The following is a 16035-nucleotide window of genomic DNA, read 5'->3' as shown; positions in this document are numbered from 1 at the left end:
TTTAGTTGCCCTGTGTACGTTCTTGTGTTTGAGGCTGTTTTTTTTTTTTGCTTTGCTTGGCCCTTCTTTAAAAGGAGACTATGAGTATTTTTTATTTCATTTTGGGAAGTTTTTTTGCTTTATATCTTTGACTTGGTTTTGTAGATTTCACCCCTTGGCCTTTTATTATTCTTATTTATTTATTTTGAACCTATTCAAGACTAAATAGCCAACTGAAAGCAATATATATATATATATATATATATATATATATATATATATATATATATATATATATATATATATATAAAAAAGTTGGTCTTGGTAATTGCCATGCTGTAATATCGGTAAGACTGATTTTGCACCTGCAGAACTCACTCACTGATGCTCCATGATGTTTATTGAAGTAAGGTGCTTGTCAAGTGACAGTATCATTGATGTCAGGAGTGGGACATTTCAAATTGTAGAGAGCATTTGATTAGATTTGTCTGTATTTTAAAAATACTTGATTTAATAAATCGAGTGTCGCGTTGCTGCTGGGCTTTTATTTTGACGGGCTGTTAACCGATTTCCGGCTATTGTTACTCATTCAACTAGAAGTCACGTCATTGCCGGGATTTCCCCGCCCACAAGCCCACCCACCTCCCACCACTGCCGGGCTCTGATTTGATCCAAAACAAACAGCCACGAACGCAGCAACGTAATGAAGACATAGGAAGTAGGGGATGGAAGCCACGCCTACCTTGCGCATCGACACGCCCACCTCCCGGACATGACACGCCCACAACGTTGAGGCGTTAAAGAGACTGGGATCCAGGTTTGTTTTGTGATCTTGGCACAGGCGCTTCTTCCTAATTCACACCGAATCTCACAGCAAACTCTCCGAAGCAGTAAGTGTTGATCTTTCATTTGTATTTTCCGTATAATGCACAAACCTGTATTCACCCAGCACCCGATGATCTGTGTCGGATTATTGAAGTCTGCGTTTTGACAGCAGTTGGAAAAGGCCACCAAACACGGAAGAACATCAGAATGACTTGCAGAAGCTTGAATAGTGAAGACTTTTTAAGTTGATTATACAAGCTTCATCCAGATCAGGGGTCACCAACCTTTTTGACACTGAGAGCTACTTCTTGAGTACCGACTAATGTGAAGGGCTACCAGTTTGATACACACTTCTAAAATAACACATTTGCTCAATTTACCTTTAATTATATGTTATTATTAATAATTAATAATATTTATCTATGTCAAACTCAATTGCACAGGGGGCCAAAACTCAAAGCACACTTTGGGATAAATATTTATTGAACACACTAAAACAATGTTTTTTGAATATGAATAAAAACAGACAGGAATACTATTCCAGAATAAATCAACTTAAACTTTAAATAACTTAAAATATTTTGCTCTCCATAAAAAATATATCCTGTCAAAATTATACAAGTTAGAAATATGAACATGCTGCAAAAAAAAAACCTGACACCCCTGATCTATGTGAAGACACTGATCATGTTAATGATTTCTCACAATAATTTATCAACAATGATTTAACAAGGTAGGAAACAGCTATCTTTAGAAATACAACAACCACGTTGGTGACCCCTGATCCAGATCATAGTCATTAAACCTAAAATGTTGTGTCCCATTGATCTGTATTAGGATCTCTGTACTGCGACACACCTTCCACTCTTACTTTCATCTTACAAATACGGAAGTGTCAACCTGTTTGTTTGATCTTGCCTCTGAATCTCTACATGGATCTGTGGCATGAGATTGTCCAGACTGTAATACACATATTTGTGTTGGGTGACATTTTATTATAACGACAAAGAAATCTGGCAATCATTAGAACAGATCTTTGTTGGAAAGTACAGAAAAAAATCTGGACCACAAGTAGGTCACAATTTCAAGTCTCACTACCACAAAAGTGCCACTGCTAGGCCCTTAAACAAGACCCTTTATCCTCTCCTGCTCATTCCTCAATACTGGCATTAATTTTAATGTGTGTGTGTGTGTGTGTGTGTGTGTGTGTGTGTGTGTGTGTGTGTGTGTGTGTGTATATATATATATATATATATACATACATACATACATACAAAGTCATCTCTCCCACTCAGGTTACCACATCTGCTGTTATTGCATTCCTTTGAATGATCTTTCTGCTGTATTTTTTTCCCAGTACACAATGACAACCTGTTTTTTTGGCCTTTTACCTGAATACATTCTAAATATTTAAAAGGCCAAATAATATTTCAGGATCATTGTCAAGCTGGTACAGGAAGTCAACTATATATGTGTTAAAACTAAGGACAGAAGATAGACAGAGCAAAAAATTGCCTCTTCTGTTGACCGAGACACTGCAGTTTTTACAATTTAAGGACACAATTTTAATAAGGATCAAAATGATCAGACTTTCAGGACATATGAGTTCCAAATGCTTTTTATTTAATTTTTTATTTTTTTGCTATAATCTGTTACTATATATTATGTAAGTAAAAGATATAAAAGTTACTTTTTATTAGTTAAATGAATAGAAATATAAACTACTGAATGATTGTTTAATAATTATATAAATACAAACTGATTTGGTGTTTTCTAAAAAGTATACTGGAGCATTCCATTTCAAAATGTCATTGTTAGGTAACAGATTATGCAATGGCCTGTTTTAGATTTATTATACTGTAACACAAACATGGAGATTACTACCTGTCTCCTATACTGTATGTCATACATTGCCCCATACCTTCTTTTCTTTGCATGATTTATACATGTCAGGTGGTCAAATAAACACCATGCATTGCCCTTTATCCACCTTTGTTTGCACTGGGCCATTTGAGTAAGGATAATCCGCCAAAAATGCTGCCGTTTACCTCCTGTATTCTTCGGGTTGCGAAAGGCAGGTGTGGGTGTGTCCATGTTTTTGTAGAATAGCTCACATATGTGATTTGCTAAGCAGCAATCAAGTTTAAGGCTTAAAGTTCACTGTACACTTCAATGACTGTATGATTGCATCAGTGATGCCCACTCATTCACTGCCTTTTTATGGTAGAATTATCTTCTGATCCATAGCAACCATATCTTATACATGACTGAGAGGAGATAACAACTATGGTGTGTCCAGTAATATAGATATTATGTGTAGTCCAGGTGATAGGATGGTTTTGATCATTAACACAAGCCTTGTTTAAATTACTAGGCCTGTAACAGATGTCACATCAGTGTAAAATATTTGTGTACAAAGCCTTTTTTTTTATTATCTAGGAGCTTGTGGTAATGATGTGTATATCTGAATAGTACCTACGTATAATAAGTATAGATCTTCAAGCATTTCACTCTAATAATTAGATTTCTGTATAAAACCACTGATTTTGTTATATTTCCTGAACCATTGAATCATTTTGTGAGTGCACAATGAGCTCATCATGTGTTAATGTATCATTGTGGACATTTAGTGTAGTTTTAGCTGATGTAATTAACCCATGGCCATTGTTTGCATTTTATATATACTAAAGCATATACTGGCTTATAATCAGCATACAACCAAAGTCTAATGGTCAGCACTTAACTAGTTACCTGCTATTATTTTTTTCGCTGAGCGTTTTATCATTGATTGATTGCTGACACATAATTGACTACACAATCAATAACAACCCTTCTGTCCCTATTACTCTTAGATCATGTCTAAGAGAACTGCAGGTCACATAGAGCACAACGATCTAACTGATGCTTCAATCATCAGGATTCCTCCACACCACTACATCCATGTCTTGGATCAGAACACCAACATTGCTCGAGTTGAGGTCGGACCCCTCACCTACATCCGCCAGGACAATGAGAGGTAAACACACACCTGCTGTGTAAAAATGTTTTTGTTTTAAAAAAGCGCACGAGAATTGTTGAGGCACACATGGTAGAAATACAGAGCCTTACCTAGATCTATTATTATTACAGGTTTATAAACAAAGATGTCCCAAATGTACATGTTCTTATCCTTTCAGATGTTTCCAAAGAGTAATAATAATAAAAATTTAAAAAATTCAGCCATGTGTTCGGCCACTCTCTCACTCCTGTCAGCCACGCTGATGAAGCACTTTGTCCGCTGCATCTGCCAAATTCCATAAATGTAAATGTAACTAATCAAGAAGTCATAAGTGTAAAACTGTATGTAAAAGATATTTCTTGTAAAGAAGTGTTCTCATTTCTTTACCCGAATTTTTGTTCTTCAAATTTGACTTTCATGAAAAAAAATCTTTGTGTAAATAAACGTGTGGTGATTGTTAGTTGGGTTTAGATTTCCATTGATGCAGTGGGTGGGATTGTGGCATCACAGATCCATGTGGATCCATGTGGATGCAATTTTGCATTTATCAAAAAATTAATTTAAACAAAGCCTTGAGGGGAACCAAAATCAAGAAGAAACACATCCTCATCTGGATCTATGTAAATAATTTCACTTCTAGAATTTTTTTTATTAAAATCAATGGTGGTAAAAGTGCATCAATAGAAACTCCCAGTTCCCTGTGTTCCCTAGTTTCCTTTTACCGTATCTGGATTACTTTTAGCTTGGTTTAAATGCTATTCATTTTATTTTTTAAGACCAGGTAGTTGGACAGATTCATACGCTAAAGGCTTTCCTCTTAAAACCTTGATAGATTTTTGTTAATTTTATTAGGCCATGTGTATATTGACGAGAGAATTGCTCATATAGAATAGTCTCATGGCCTTTTATTTCCTAATGTGCTGATTATCTCTTCTTGCATTTTATTTCCTCTTAGGGTTCTCTTCTCCCCAACTCGTATGACCATGGTGCCCCCTCGCCATTACTGTGTGATTGTGAACCCAGTTGCTCGTGATGATGAGGGACAAGTTCTGTTTGACACCACAGGACAGGCTAAACTTCGCCATGCAGACCTGGAGATCCGTCTGACCCAGGATCCATTCCCCCTTTATCCAGGAGAAGAGATCCAGAAGGTGGGCTATTTCCTCCTCTTACATTACTTTATGAAAGAGTTTATATGTGAAGTGGCTTTTTTATCAGGTGGCTCAGCCGTTTTTTTATTGTTCTACCTAAATGATTTAAAGCAGAATTGGAGCTCATATATTCATTCTCATTCTTAATTCTGTTTATCAGGCAGTGACTCCACTGCAAATCGTGTATCCTGATACGGCCCTGAGGCTCCAGTCTCTTCTTGACTTTGAGGAGGAGAGTGGAGAGAAGAGAGTGGCTGGAGATGAATGGCTGTTTGAAGGACCAGGTGGGTTTTTTTTTTTCCTTTTTTTTAATCATTTGCCCATCAACCTATTTCTTGTCATTGTGCAGCTTTTCCAATCTATTTTCAACTGTAATTTCTATCATTTCCTGGCTAACACACACCACATACGCAGGCTAGTTTACAAAGCTAACAACAAGCAAGGCAGAAAGCAAGACAGGGGGATTCAGTGATGTAAACTTGACTAAGAACAGAGACATTCTTGATCACCTGATCATCATCTTTTCTTTGCTTGTGTTCTATATGGTGGTTGTTCAGCCTGGATACATTTATTAGATAATAATCTTTTAATTATTTTATATCAATATATTAACACGATGTGAGGTCCAGTTACCAGCATGACACTTAAACAGGTAGTAATAATGGCTAATGTTTACTTAAGCACATGTCAGAGCCCAAACTTCTTTACTTTAATCTGAGTACAAAATATAGTCAGCTCTTCAACTTTTACCAGAGTCTTTTAAAACATAAGTATCTGTACTTCTATTTGAGTAAAAGATATATATGTACTTTTGCCACCTCCGCTTGTGCAGTTTGTCATGTTCTCTGGCCTCCATCACCATCTTTTAGGTACATACATCCCCAGGAAGGAGGTGGCCGTGCTGGAAACCATCAAAGCCACAGTGATTCGAGAGAACCAAGCTATTCGTCTTCGAGCTCGCAAAGAGGGTGTGGACCGCAGCGGAATTCGCAGAGTGACTGGTAAGTGTGTGTTAAAAACAGACACAAAAAATAGTGTATACATAAGCATGTGAAAGATTGCATTTCTGTTACTCGTTATTGTGCCACATAGATTTCCAAACAAGCACAAGTTCACAGGCATGAAGCACAGACACATGATTACAGTAAACCAAATACAAGATTATTAAACCTATTTGAAGTCATTTTACTCATTTCACACTTGAAATCATTTTCTGTTTGCTTTTTTTAAAAAAAAAAAAAGGCAAAATGATTTGCTGGAAGAATAGGAAAACGACAAGCTTAATATAAGAAAAATTTAGTTGTAAAGACCTTCATTTTGGTTTGCTGTAATCTTTTAATAAGAAATCCTAAATCAATCTGACTACAGTCAAGAACATTGTAATATAAATTTTTTTAAGTAAAGAATGCAGCTGTCTGATTAGATTAGCATAAAATTGTACATGTGTGTCTTAGGTGAGGAGTGGCAGATCAGTAAAGTTGGAGCATACCTTCCTGGAGCGCATGAGGAAGTCATCGATATTGTGAATGCGTTTATCCTCACTGATAAGGTAACATTGTTTTTATTTTCATTGTGTTTATTATAGCACACTGTTGTTATACTCAACTCTCTGTGTCATGTTATTTAAAATTCAGATCGGTTTTGCGCATGCTGCAGTGGTGACCACAGGGTTGTGTGGTTGTACTCTGAGCATCTGCATGTCTGCAGATTGATCTCAGCAGTGGCTTTTAAAAGACTCCCCTGAAGAGGTTTTTTTTTTTTTTTTTTTTTTTTTGCCATTATTTTGCCAGACCATGTGAATAGTATAGACCACATGCATATCTTAAATTAAATTGTGAGGTCAAAATAAACGTTTCTACTTATTTCTTATACTTGACACCTCATTCAATTTTAATCCGCGAACGCTCTTTTTCTGGCAGCGTGCCCTACATGTGCGTGCTCTGCGCCCATTTCGGGATGCAGGAGGCCGAGACAGAAGGACAGGGGAAGAGTGGCTGGTGACGGTGGCAGACAGAGAAGCACATATTCCCTCTGTGGCTGAGGAGATCGTTGGGGTGGTGGATGTGACCACGCTGAGCAGTAGGGAGTACTGTGTGATCCTGGACCCAGTTGGGCCAGATGGAAAGCCCCAGCTCGGACAGAAGAGAGTGGTGAAGGTAATAAGCTTTAGTGTTCTGAACACACAGACGTGCAGATCTAAAAATTAGGATGGGCATGCAGGACAACAGGCTGGTGTTATAATGTTTGTATTTCATTTGTAGATTTTTATGTGCTTCTGATGTCCGCAATTAAGTGTAATACTTAATATTATAAAGTGTAAATAAATATTGGTAAAATGCTAATTTTGCAAACTCATTTTCCTTGTAAAGCAATGATCATTTTAACATATGTAAATTATGCAAAATATGTAAATATACGTCTTCATGCCTTTCAGGGCGAGCGATCATTCTTTCTGCGTCCTGGTGAGCGTTTGGAGAATGGCATACAGGATGTCTACGTGCTGTCTGAAGAGGAAGGATTGGTGCTGCGTGCCGTGGAGGCCTTCGCTGATACAAAGGCGGTGAGACGTGTAGAGCTGAATAAATAAAAAGGGAAAATTAGGAAAGAAGGGAGAGTCTTTCTGCAGCATAGATAAAACGATCGTTAAAATTGTGTCTGTGCTTAAATGCACACTACTCGTTTGGCCAGAATTCTTTCTGCATGTTTAACTTTATCTTCGCCAACACCCTATGAGCACAGCACACACCCTCATTAAACATGCAGCATTAAAAAGCCAGGCACTTAAAAATAAAAAATTAAGAAAAGCCAGTAGTGAATAAATTATTTTATTATGTTGTTGCTGAGACAAGAACAGACAGCATATATAACTAAGTATTTGATACTGATTTGAAATAGAAATGAACCAGATTTCTTTGTATCTGATCCCATGGGGATCTGGGGATTCATTCATTAACCCTCATCCTTTTCTCCCTTCCCTTTTTATTAAATATCATACCATTGAAACCTTTTTTCCCAATCATTTACTCCTTAATCTTTTATCATTTGCTTGACATTGCGATTATTCTTTTATGTATCATTTCTGTCTTGCAAATTGCTTTGGTCCACAAACATGTATGCATTCCCATGCACACACAACTGTGTACACACATCCAGTGCCTGGTTGACGTGCAGCCATGTGCATCCCCTCCCATCTCTGGCCGTTGCATTTGCTCCCCTTCCTTTTTTCTCTCTCTCACCCCCTCTCTCCCCCTGTCTTTGCATCAGCAAGAGGAAGATGGAGAGGAAGAGGAGAAAGAGGGCAGCTCCAAAAAAGCAGGTGTTCAAAGACGCCCGGGAGACCGCTGGATGCTGCGTGGGCCGATCGAATACGTGCCGCCTGTTTCCGTCGAGGTTCTGCTGCGACGCCAGGCTATTCCACTGGATGAGAATGAAGGAATATACGTGCGTGACATCAAAACCGGCAAGGTCAGAATGTCTTGAGTATTTGTACAGGGAATTGCACAGTGATTGATATGAGCTCTTTTTAAAAAAAAGTGTGTGTAGGAGTCATATGATCTTGCAATAGAAGCATTTGTAGAAGTCCACACCCACAGAGGGCTTGAGTAATCCTGTTTGCAAAATATTTACAGAATAGTCAGATACACACTGCTTTTCTCAAGAACATGAGCACTAACTATAGTGGATATTATTAGCCTGTCATTAATCAACGAAGAAACATTAAGATTTAAACGCACTTAAATACAGTTTTAAAGTAGAGCCCTAAAGTCTAAGTCCAGTACTAGGAGTTGGAAACAGCCTGTATGTACTGTACATCCAGTAGAATACAACTTTCCAACTGACATTTTTAACCTTGTTGAATACAATACCACATTTAACATTTGTTTGTGTCACTGGCAAATGATGATTCATTTCATATAAAGATTTTTTAAACAGCAGTATGCTTGTTTATATAAATAGTCAATAGAAAATGACAGCTGTTTTGAAATACCATATAGTGTAGAGAATGCACCTTTCAAACTAAACTCTGTTGGAAATGTATGGAAACGGAAGAATTTATGTAAATTCTATGTAAAGTATATTTTCTTTTGTATCCCGTGGTTCTCTGTGCAGGTGCGGGCTGTGATCGGGCACAGCTACATGCTGACGCATGATGAGGAGTTGTGGGAAAAGGAACTTCCTTCTAACGTGGAAAAGTTGCTGAACAGTTTGCGTGACCCCCTGGCCAGTCGCTCTGAACGTGGCAGTGAAGACCTTGCTGTCCCCAGAGACAAAACCAGAGTGGTGTCTTATCGCGTTCCCCACAATGCCGCAGCGCAGGTGTACGATTACAGAGAAAAGAAAGCCAGGTAATGATCCTTTATCTTAAAATCTTGTGCTTATTAACTTACTGAGGGATTTGGATGAGGTGCACATTGACATTATGTATATACTCCAGTCGCCATGGTGACCCAGACAGGACAAGGATGCATCTGCACTTGCATGTCGTTCGGAAAGCATTTTTTATTAATCTTAATTACAGATGTAAAACAAAGACTATATAGGACAAAGACTGAATTCTTCTGAAATCTACTATAACTGCATTTTACTCTGAATTAGATAATTAGATAATTTAAATAAATTGCTTCTTGTAAATATGTACTGCTATACAAGCTGCACATTGACTACTCTAAAGTATTCACTTTTGTGAGATACTGTGTGTGTGTGTGTGTGTGTGTGTGTGTGTGTGTGTGTGTGTGTGTGTGTGTGTGCACGTGGTATTTTAATGAACTGGCAGAACTTCCCATTTATGCTCTGTTCCCCCTTGGCAGAGCTACTGACGGTGAACTAATGATGAATGTGCTTAATCGTTAAAACATTGTCACTGTCATGTTCGACTCGCAGCATTCAGAAAAACGTGATTTTCACCCACTACCACTTATCTTGCAAGATTTTTATTTTAAAACTTGTTTTTTAGGGTGGTGTTTGGGCCTGACTTGGTGATGCTGGGTCCTGATGAGCAGTTCACGATTCTGTCTCTGTCTGGAGAGAAACCGAAGCGAGCAAATGTCATTAAAGCCATCTGCCTGCTCCTCGGCCCTGACTTCTGCACGGACATCATCACCATAGAAACCGCTGATCACGCCCGTCTGCAGCTCCAGCTCGCCTATAATTGGTAAAATGTGCATGTCTGTCTGGCTATCTGTTTGTCTCTCTGTCTTTCTGCCTCACCCTCTTTCTGGAATATTCATTGTATGTCATTGTGTGTGAACATATGTATTATCACAAAAGGAAACTACTATAGTATACGATACTTATAATATACTTTTATTAAAAGTATAGTATAGCCAATATATCATGTAAAATGCAGTACACTGCACCAGGACTCTGTTCTTGTGGTTCTGATAAGAGAGTGAAGACATGACAGCCAGAATAACTGCAGTAATATATGAACAGCCTTGCGAGTCAAAAATAAATGTGTTGATGTGTTGCCAAGAAGTCTGAAAATACACTTTATAAATCTTTCACATTTCTGTAGAATCGATTTGCTGCAGTTTTATTTTCATACACTGCAAATTTGCACTATACAAGAAGTGAAACAACCATCGACACAAATGTATTCTTTAGATTCACATAAATATTATTTGAAATAGCCCAATCAAAAAGATTGGTAGGTTTGCTACTATGTCTATCCCTGATATGACAGAATGGAGACAAATAAGGTCAAGTTTACCTCGCATGACTGCTTTTAATGATCTGTATATATTGGATATTAATTACATCATATTTTCTCCCTTATGTTCAGGCACTTTGAGATAAAGAACCAGTCAGACCCTGCACAAGCAGCAGCTCTCTTCTCAGTGCCCGACTTTGTGGGAGACGCCTGTAAAGCCATTGCATCTAGGATCAGAGGAGCTGTCGCTTCAGTACAGTTTGATGACTTCCACAAGGTGAATTTTCGATCTGCACTATCTCTGTTTATAATGTCAAGACACATTCTATCATCTGTTTTCCTATTTGCTTCTAGTCCGCATAAGAGTGCATAAGGGTTCTATTCATTGAGCCCACTAATTTTTCTTGTTTATCCTGATATGGTGTTTTTATTTCTGTAGAACTCTAACAGGATCATCTGCTCAGCCGTGTTCGGCTTCGACGAGAAGCTGTCGGTAAGATCAAATCTGCGCTTCAATCAGAATGGACTGGTGATCAGCAGCGTAGACATTCAATCAGTGGAGCCAGTGGACCAGCGCACACGTGATGCCCTGCAGAAGAGTGTCCAGCTCGCCATTGAGATCACCACCAACTCCCAGGAGGCCACTGCTCGGTCTGTACCATCTCTCTCCTCTCATTTGCTCCAATGCTGAGTAACATTTGCTATTGTACTTTGGTTCTAGTTATGATTTTGTTCCATGTATGATTTTATCAGATGAAAAGTTCAGTACTGCAGTCCATCTGCTTGCACACCAGGCCTCTTGTTCGTACCGTATGCTAAATCTGTATTAAAAGCATCTTATCACAGGTGTTCTGTTCTCCTGCCAATACTTTTAATAAAATTAATATGCTGACTAAGCAATCTGTGTGGTTCTGGCAGTCATCCTCTGTTATTCTCAAGTGAAATATATAAATTAATGAAACAGTGCATAGGGTGTGAAGGTTAACCGAAAGAATATTCTAAAGCACAATGCAGGACATAAATTCTTCTCATCCCATATAAAGTAAATACATTTGTGTGTGTTTAGATGAGTAGAACTTTTTTTCATTTCTCAAAAATACAAGAATTAATTTGGTTTTACTTATTATCCACTTTTCTGTCTGTACTACTCTATCTCAGGCATGAGGCAGAGCGTCTGGAGCAGGAGGCACGGGGCAAACTGGAGAGGCAGAAGATCACAGACCAGGCAGAAGCTGAGAGAGCCAGGAGAGAGCTGCTAGAGCTGGAGGCACTCAGGTAAAATCTCGCTGTTCTTGCAGTGCAGCTTTGCCTGAGACTGAAGTGGTGGAGAATATGGTTGACTTAATTCCATTTACATGTCTGCTAAATGGTTTTCTAACTTGATTCAAGGTTAGAGGTATGAGGCTTGAGCAAAAAGTGTTAGAATTTTGTCATTGTTAAAGTTTATTTCTATAGAGCTTTTTTTATTTATTTATTTTTTTACAACGGACATTGCCTCAAAGCAGCTTTACAGAATTGAAGATTTTTGTGAATGATGTGTGTTTATCCCGGATGAGCAGCCTGGGGCGACTGGGGCAAGGAAAAACTCCCTTAGATGTTATGAGGAAGAAACCTTAAGAGGAACCAGACTCAAAAAGTGTGCGAGATTATGAGTAATGTTCTTTCTACAGTCTTATCCAGTCAGTTGATGTTATGGAACCAGGAGCTACTGCACAACTCATAAAATAGCTCAACAGTTGTGATTAGCATAGATCCAACACCAGCTTTTCCATGCCAGAGCCTTTAAATATTCAAAGAGGTCCAATGTTCAACTCTACATGAAGTGGGATCCAAATGGCGCTGGTACGTCTCTAGATGGTTCAGGATGATTGCGGGGTTGGCATCTACTTCTTTGAAGGTCCATAATCTTCATGAGGTGGGACACAACTGGAGCTGGCGCAACCTTGGGATGCTAGATAGTATGTAGCATCCTGGAGATGTTGTCTGATAGGAATGCTGCTCAGGACGCAAAAACCTAGGGCGCTTCCAGAAAAGATTCCAATTATCAACAAAGAGTAGTTTGTGTTCTTGACACCATGACTGTAGCCATTCATTTAGTGCAAAAAGTCTACTGAACTTCTCAATTCCTCGCTGTTAAGTGGAAAGCGGTCCTGACACTATGATCCTTGTTGTGGGTGATGTGCTGCGTACCGTCTTCACCAGGATCCTGAAGTCAATTTTATAAGATCTCAGTTAGCCGTAGCCTGGTGTCGTTCGTTCCGGCATTGAGGACAACAACTCCAAAGTTCTCGTTCAGGATCGCGGGTACCTGTGCAGCAACATCGGGAACACAACCACCAGGAAAACAGTGAGTGTATACCTTACCTTTGGCTCCGGTGGCACAATAATGCCAGACGATGGAATCTCCCAGGATCAATGTATCATGTACCATTTCGTGGTGAAGGACGAGGCAGTTCCGAGTTGAGATCTCAAAGGCCAATGGCGGTGGAGGGGGAGATGTCGGATCAGAGAAACATGCGGAGTTGAGACACACAACCAACATAGTGCTTACAATATCGGATAGATTTAAGATAAACTGTATGAGGCCATGTAATTAACACTAGTGGTTGTCGGGCTAACAAGCTACAGGCACAACAAGTCAGGAAGACAAAAAACAATTGTTTAGGATTATTTGAGGGGGGAAAAAAAGATATAAAACTGTAAAGTTTAAAGTACTGTATAAAAACGGCGAACAAAACACAAACATGAAAACACGCAGCAAACAAGTCAAACACGGGATTTTACATCCTTCCAAAGTGACAGTTATCCACATAATAGCATTTATAAATGTGTTAAAATCTGCTTATATATATATTATGCATATGTGTTATGCATAGCTGGAAATACTGAACATAGTGTGACTGATTTGTTTGTGTTTGTGTTTGTGTGGTCGTGTGTGTGCAGTGCTGCGGTAGAGAGTACAGGAGCTGCCAAGGCAGAGGCTCAGTCCAGGGCAGAAGCAGCACGTATCCAGGGTGAGGCTGCTGTGGAAGAGGCCAGACTTAAAGCTGAGGCCCAGAAAATAGAAGCTGTATGTCTTTTTGTTTTTCCACTTTTTATCTTTTTGTATATGCCATTCTACATTATGTATCTTACCCGCACACTCACACAGTTTTACTCTCTAAAGAATACAGTCTATAGTGCTTATTGATAGCAGGCAGTGTTTCTTCTTGGTTAAATAATATCTTTGACAGCTTTCTCTCTCTCCTTTGCACTTCTCTCTATTTTAATAGGGCGCTAGAATGATTAATTAATTACCTCTTGTGTTATGCAGTCTCGCTGCACCATGTTTCGCATTTCAAATTCAATACTATATGTGTGCATTAAGAAAGCATGCAGTCCTGTGGGTCTATATATAATTTTATAATGTTTTAATCCACTCATCCTTCCTTTCACTAATCCTATTTAGGAAGCTGAACTGATGCGTTTAGCAAAAGCACGTGAGCAGGAGCTCCAGTATAAGAAGGAAATCGATCGCCTGGAGGTGGAGAAGCAGCAGAAACTGTCTGAGATTGAAAGCAACCGTTTCAAACACCTGGTGGAGGCTATAGGCAGCGATACTCTGACAGACATGGCCAGAGCCGGACCAGAGCTACAGGTACACTTGACTATCTCACGTTCACAAACTGAGATAACTACTGAGTTAAGTGAAGCTGTTCAGCACCAACCATTGAATTGGTGGAAATTGACTTTCCACCATAGGCCAGGCTGAACTAGTGTGTATATATAAGAAGGCTTTTCAACAGGGAGAAATGTGCTAATAATATCAGACATGAATCGGTGCTTAAACCTCTTGCGGTCAATTTGGTATTTGGTTCAGCATTCTTTTAGTGTGACAATAAAAAATTACAAGTAAAATTATTTTATATGATTATTAGGACTGTCAATACTGTGCAAATTTTTAATTGCGATTAATCGCATGATTGTCATGAGTTAACTTTTATTTGCAACTTAATCACACATTTTTATCTGCTCTAAATGTACCCTAAATTAAAGTTTTTTAATACTATAATGAACATGGGCGTGGACAAATATGGATGCTTTATGTAAATGTATGTTTATTATTAGTAAAACCATAATCAACATAGAGCATGAAGACAAAAGATTCTTGTAAATGTTTAAGTAATTATGGGTTTTTTAAATTACATAAATCATCAGGACACAAAACAGAGCTTTTGCTATGTTTTCACACAGAGGGTTTTAATTGCCAGATGTGTGCATCATGGAGGTTGAAGGTTTAAATTTCACCTCTTTTTTATATATTTATTTATAGTTTTAATAAAAATGGTCAAACAGAAATGCGTGCTGAGTTGATCGTGTGTTAATAAAATGAATGCCGTTAAAATTAATTTGTGTTAACGCTTAAACGCAATAATTTTGACAGCCCTAACTGTTATATTATATTATATTATATTATATTATATTATATTATATTATATTATATTATAGTAAAATGTAGCGTAATGCTTAGACTAAAACACACAGAATATCTTAAACTTTGTACTCATGAAAAAACATTATAGATTGTATTTATTTATTCACTTATTTATATATTCATTTCTACATTTATGCATTTTATTATTTATAAAATGTGTCTGTGTGTTCAGGTTAAACTGCTACAAGCTCTGGGTCTTAAAACAACCCTGATCACAGATGGCTCTTCTCCCATCAATCTGTTCACTACCGCCAATGGCCTGCTGGGGGCAATGAAGAGCCCTGAAGAGAAGTAAAATGCTGAAACTGAAAAGAAAATAAGAACCAATATACTCCAATTTCTTGAATAGAGTTTAACTTGGAATGCACTGCAAAGCCATTATTTGTTTGTTCGTTAGATACTGTTAGATATTTTTTCCTGTTTCTTTTCCTCTGACAAGTATCATTTGTAAGAGAAAATAGAATAGCAGGATTAATGCTATGCAATAGTAGGCTGGAATGTAGTCTATTCAACTATATTTTCGGTTATTATAATGTGCCTGACTTGACATGCCATTTCTGTTTCATTCAGATCCTCACCAAGGCCTTATATAACAATCTATCTTTGTATACCACCTGTGCATTTATAAGTATCAAATAAACTTAAAAATATAAATACAATTTTTCCTGTGGTCTTTTCCTGTGATTGTTTAATCATTGCAAGCTGAACTGCTTATGGTTTGTGATGGTCAGCTGTCACAGATGACTGCCATTTTATTATGAATTAAATGCATTCTCTGGAAAGAGTAAAGCATGTACAAAATAATTGAAATATTAAACAATGAGGCCTATTCTGCAATGCTGTCACTGCAGAAGCAGCTGGTGTAACTATGCGCTTCATGTTGGCCTTCTTAGAAATGAGCTGATCCAGTACTAACAATGTTAATAGCTTTAAAACCAAATGGTAAATAAACATAAAA

At 38.0% G+C, this 16035-nt stretch overlaps 1 protein-coding gene across 1 annotated transcript; it reads left to right on the top strand.

Moving 5' to 3' along the window:
• The first annotated feature begins 713 nt into the window (after positions 1-713).
• LOC124397065 (major vault protein) lies at positions 714-15733 on the top strand. The gene is made up of 17 exons (XM_046866521.1): positions 714-869; positions 3657-3820; positions 4758-4953; positions 5114-5237; positions 5823-5954; positions 6408-6502; positions 6873-7109; positions 7388-7513; positions 8218-8418; positions 9064-9299; positions 9908-10105; positions 10736-10880; positions 11043-11254; positions 11762-11878; positions 13547-13673; positions 14052-14240; positions 15250-15733. The coding sequence occupies exons 2-17, from the start codon at positions 3660-3662 to the stop codon at positions 15370-15372; spliced, it is 2619 nt and encodes an 872-aa protein (XP_046722477.1). The 5' UTR covers positions 714-869; positions 3657-3659; the 3' UTR covers positions 15373-15733.
• The last annotated feature ends 302 nt before the right edge of the window (positions 15734-16035 follow it).

This window comes from Silurus meridionalis, chromosome 14 (assembly GCF_014805685.1).
Source record: "Silurus meridionalis isolate SWU-2019-XX chromosome 14, ASM1480568v1, whole genome shotgun sequence".
Classification (NCBI taxonomy): domain Eukaryota; kingdom Metazoa; phylum Chordata; class Actinopteri; order Siluriformes; family Siluridae; genus Silurus; species Silurus meridionalis.
Note: the sequence above shows the minus strand (reverse complement) of the source record. Positions and strands in the feature narration are given on the sequence as shown.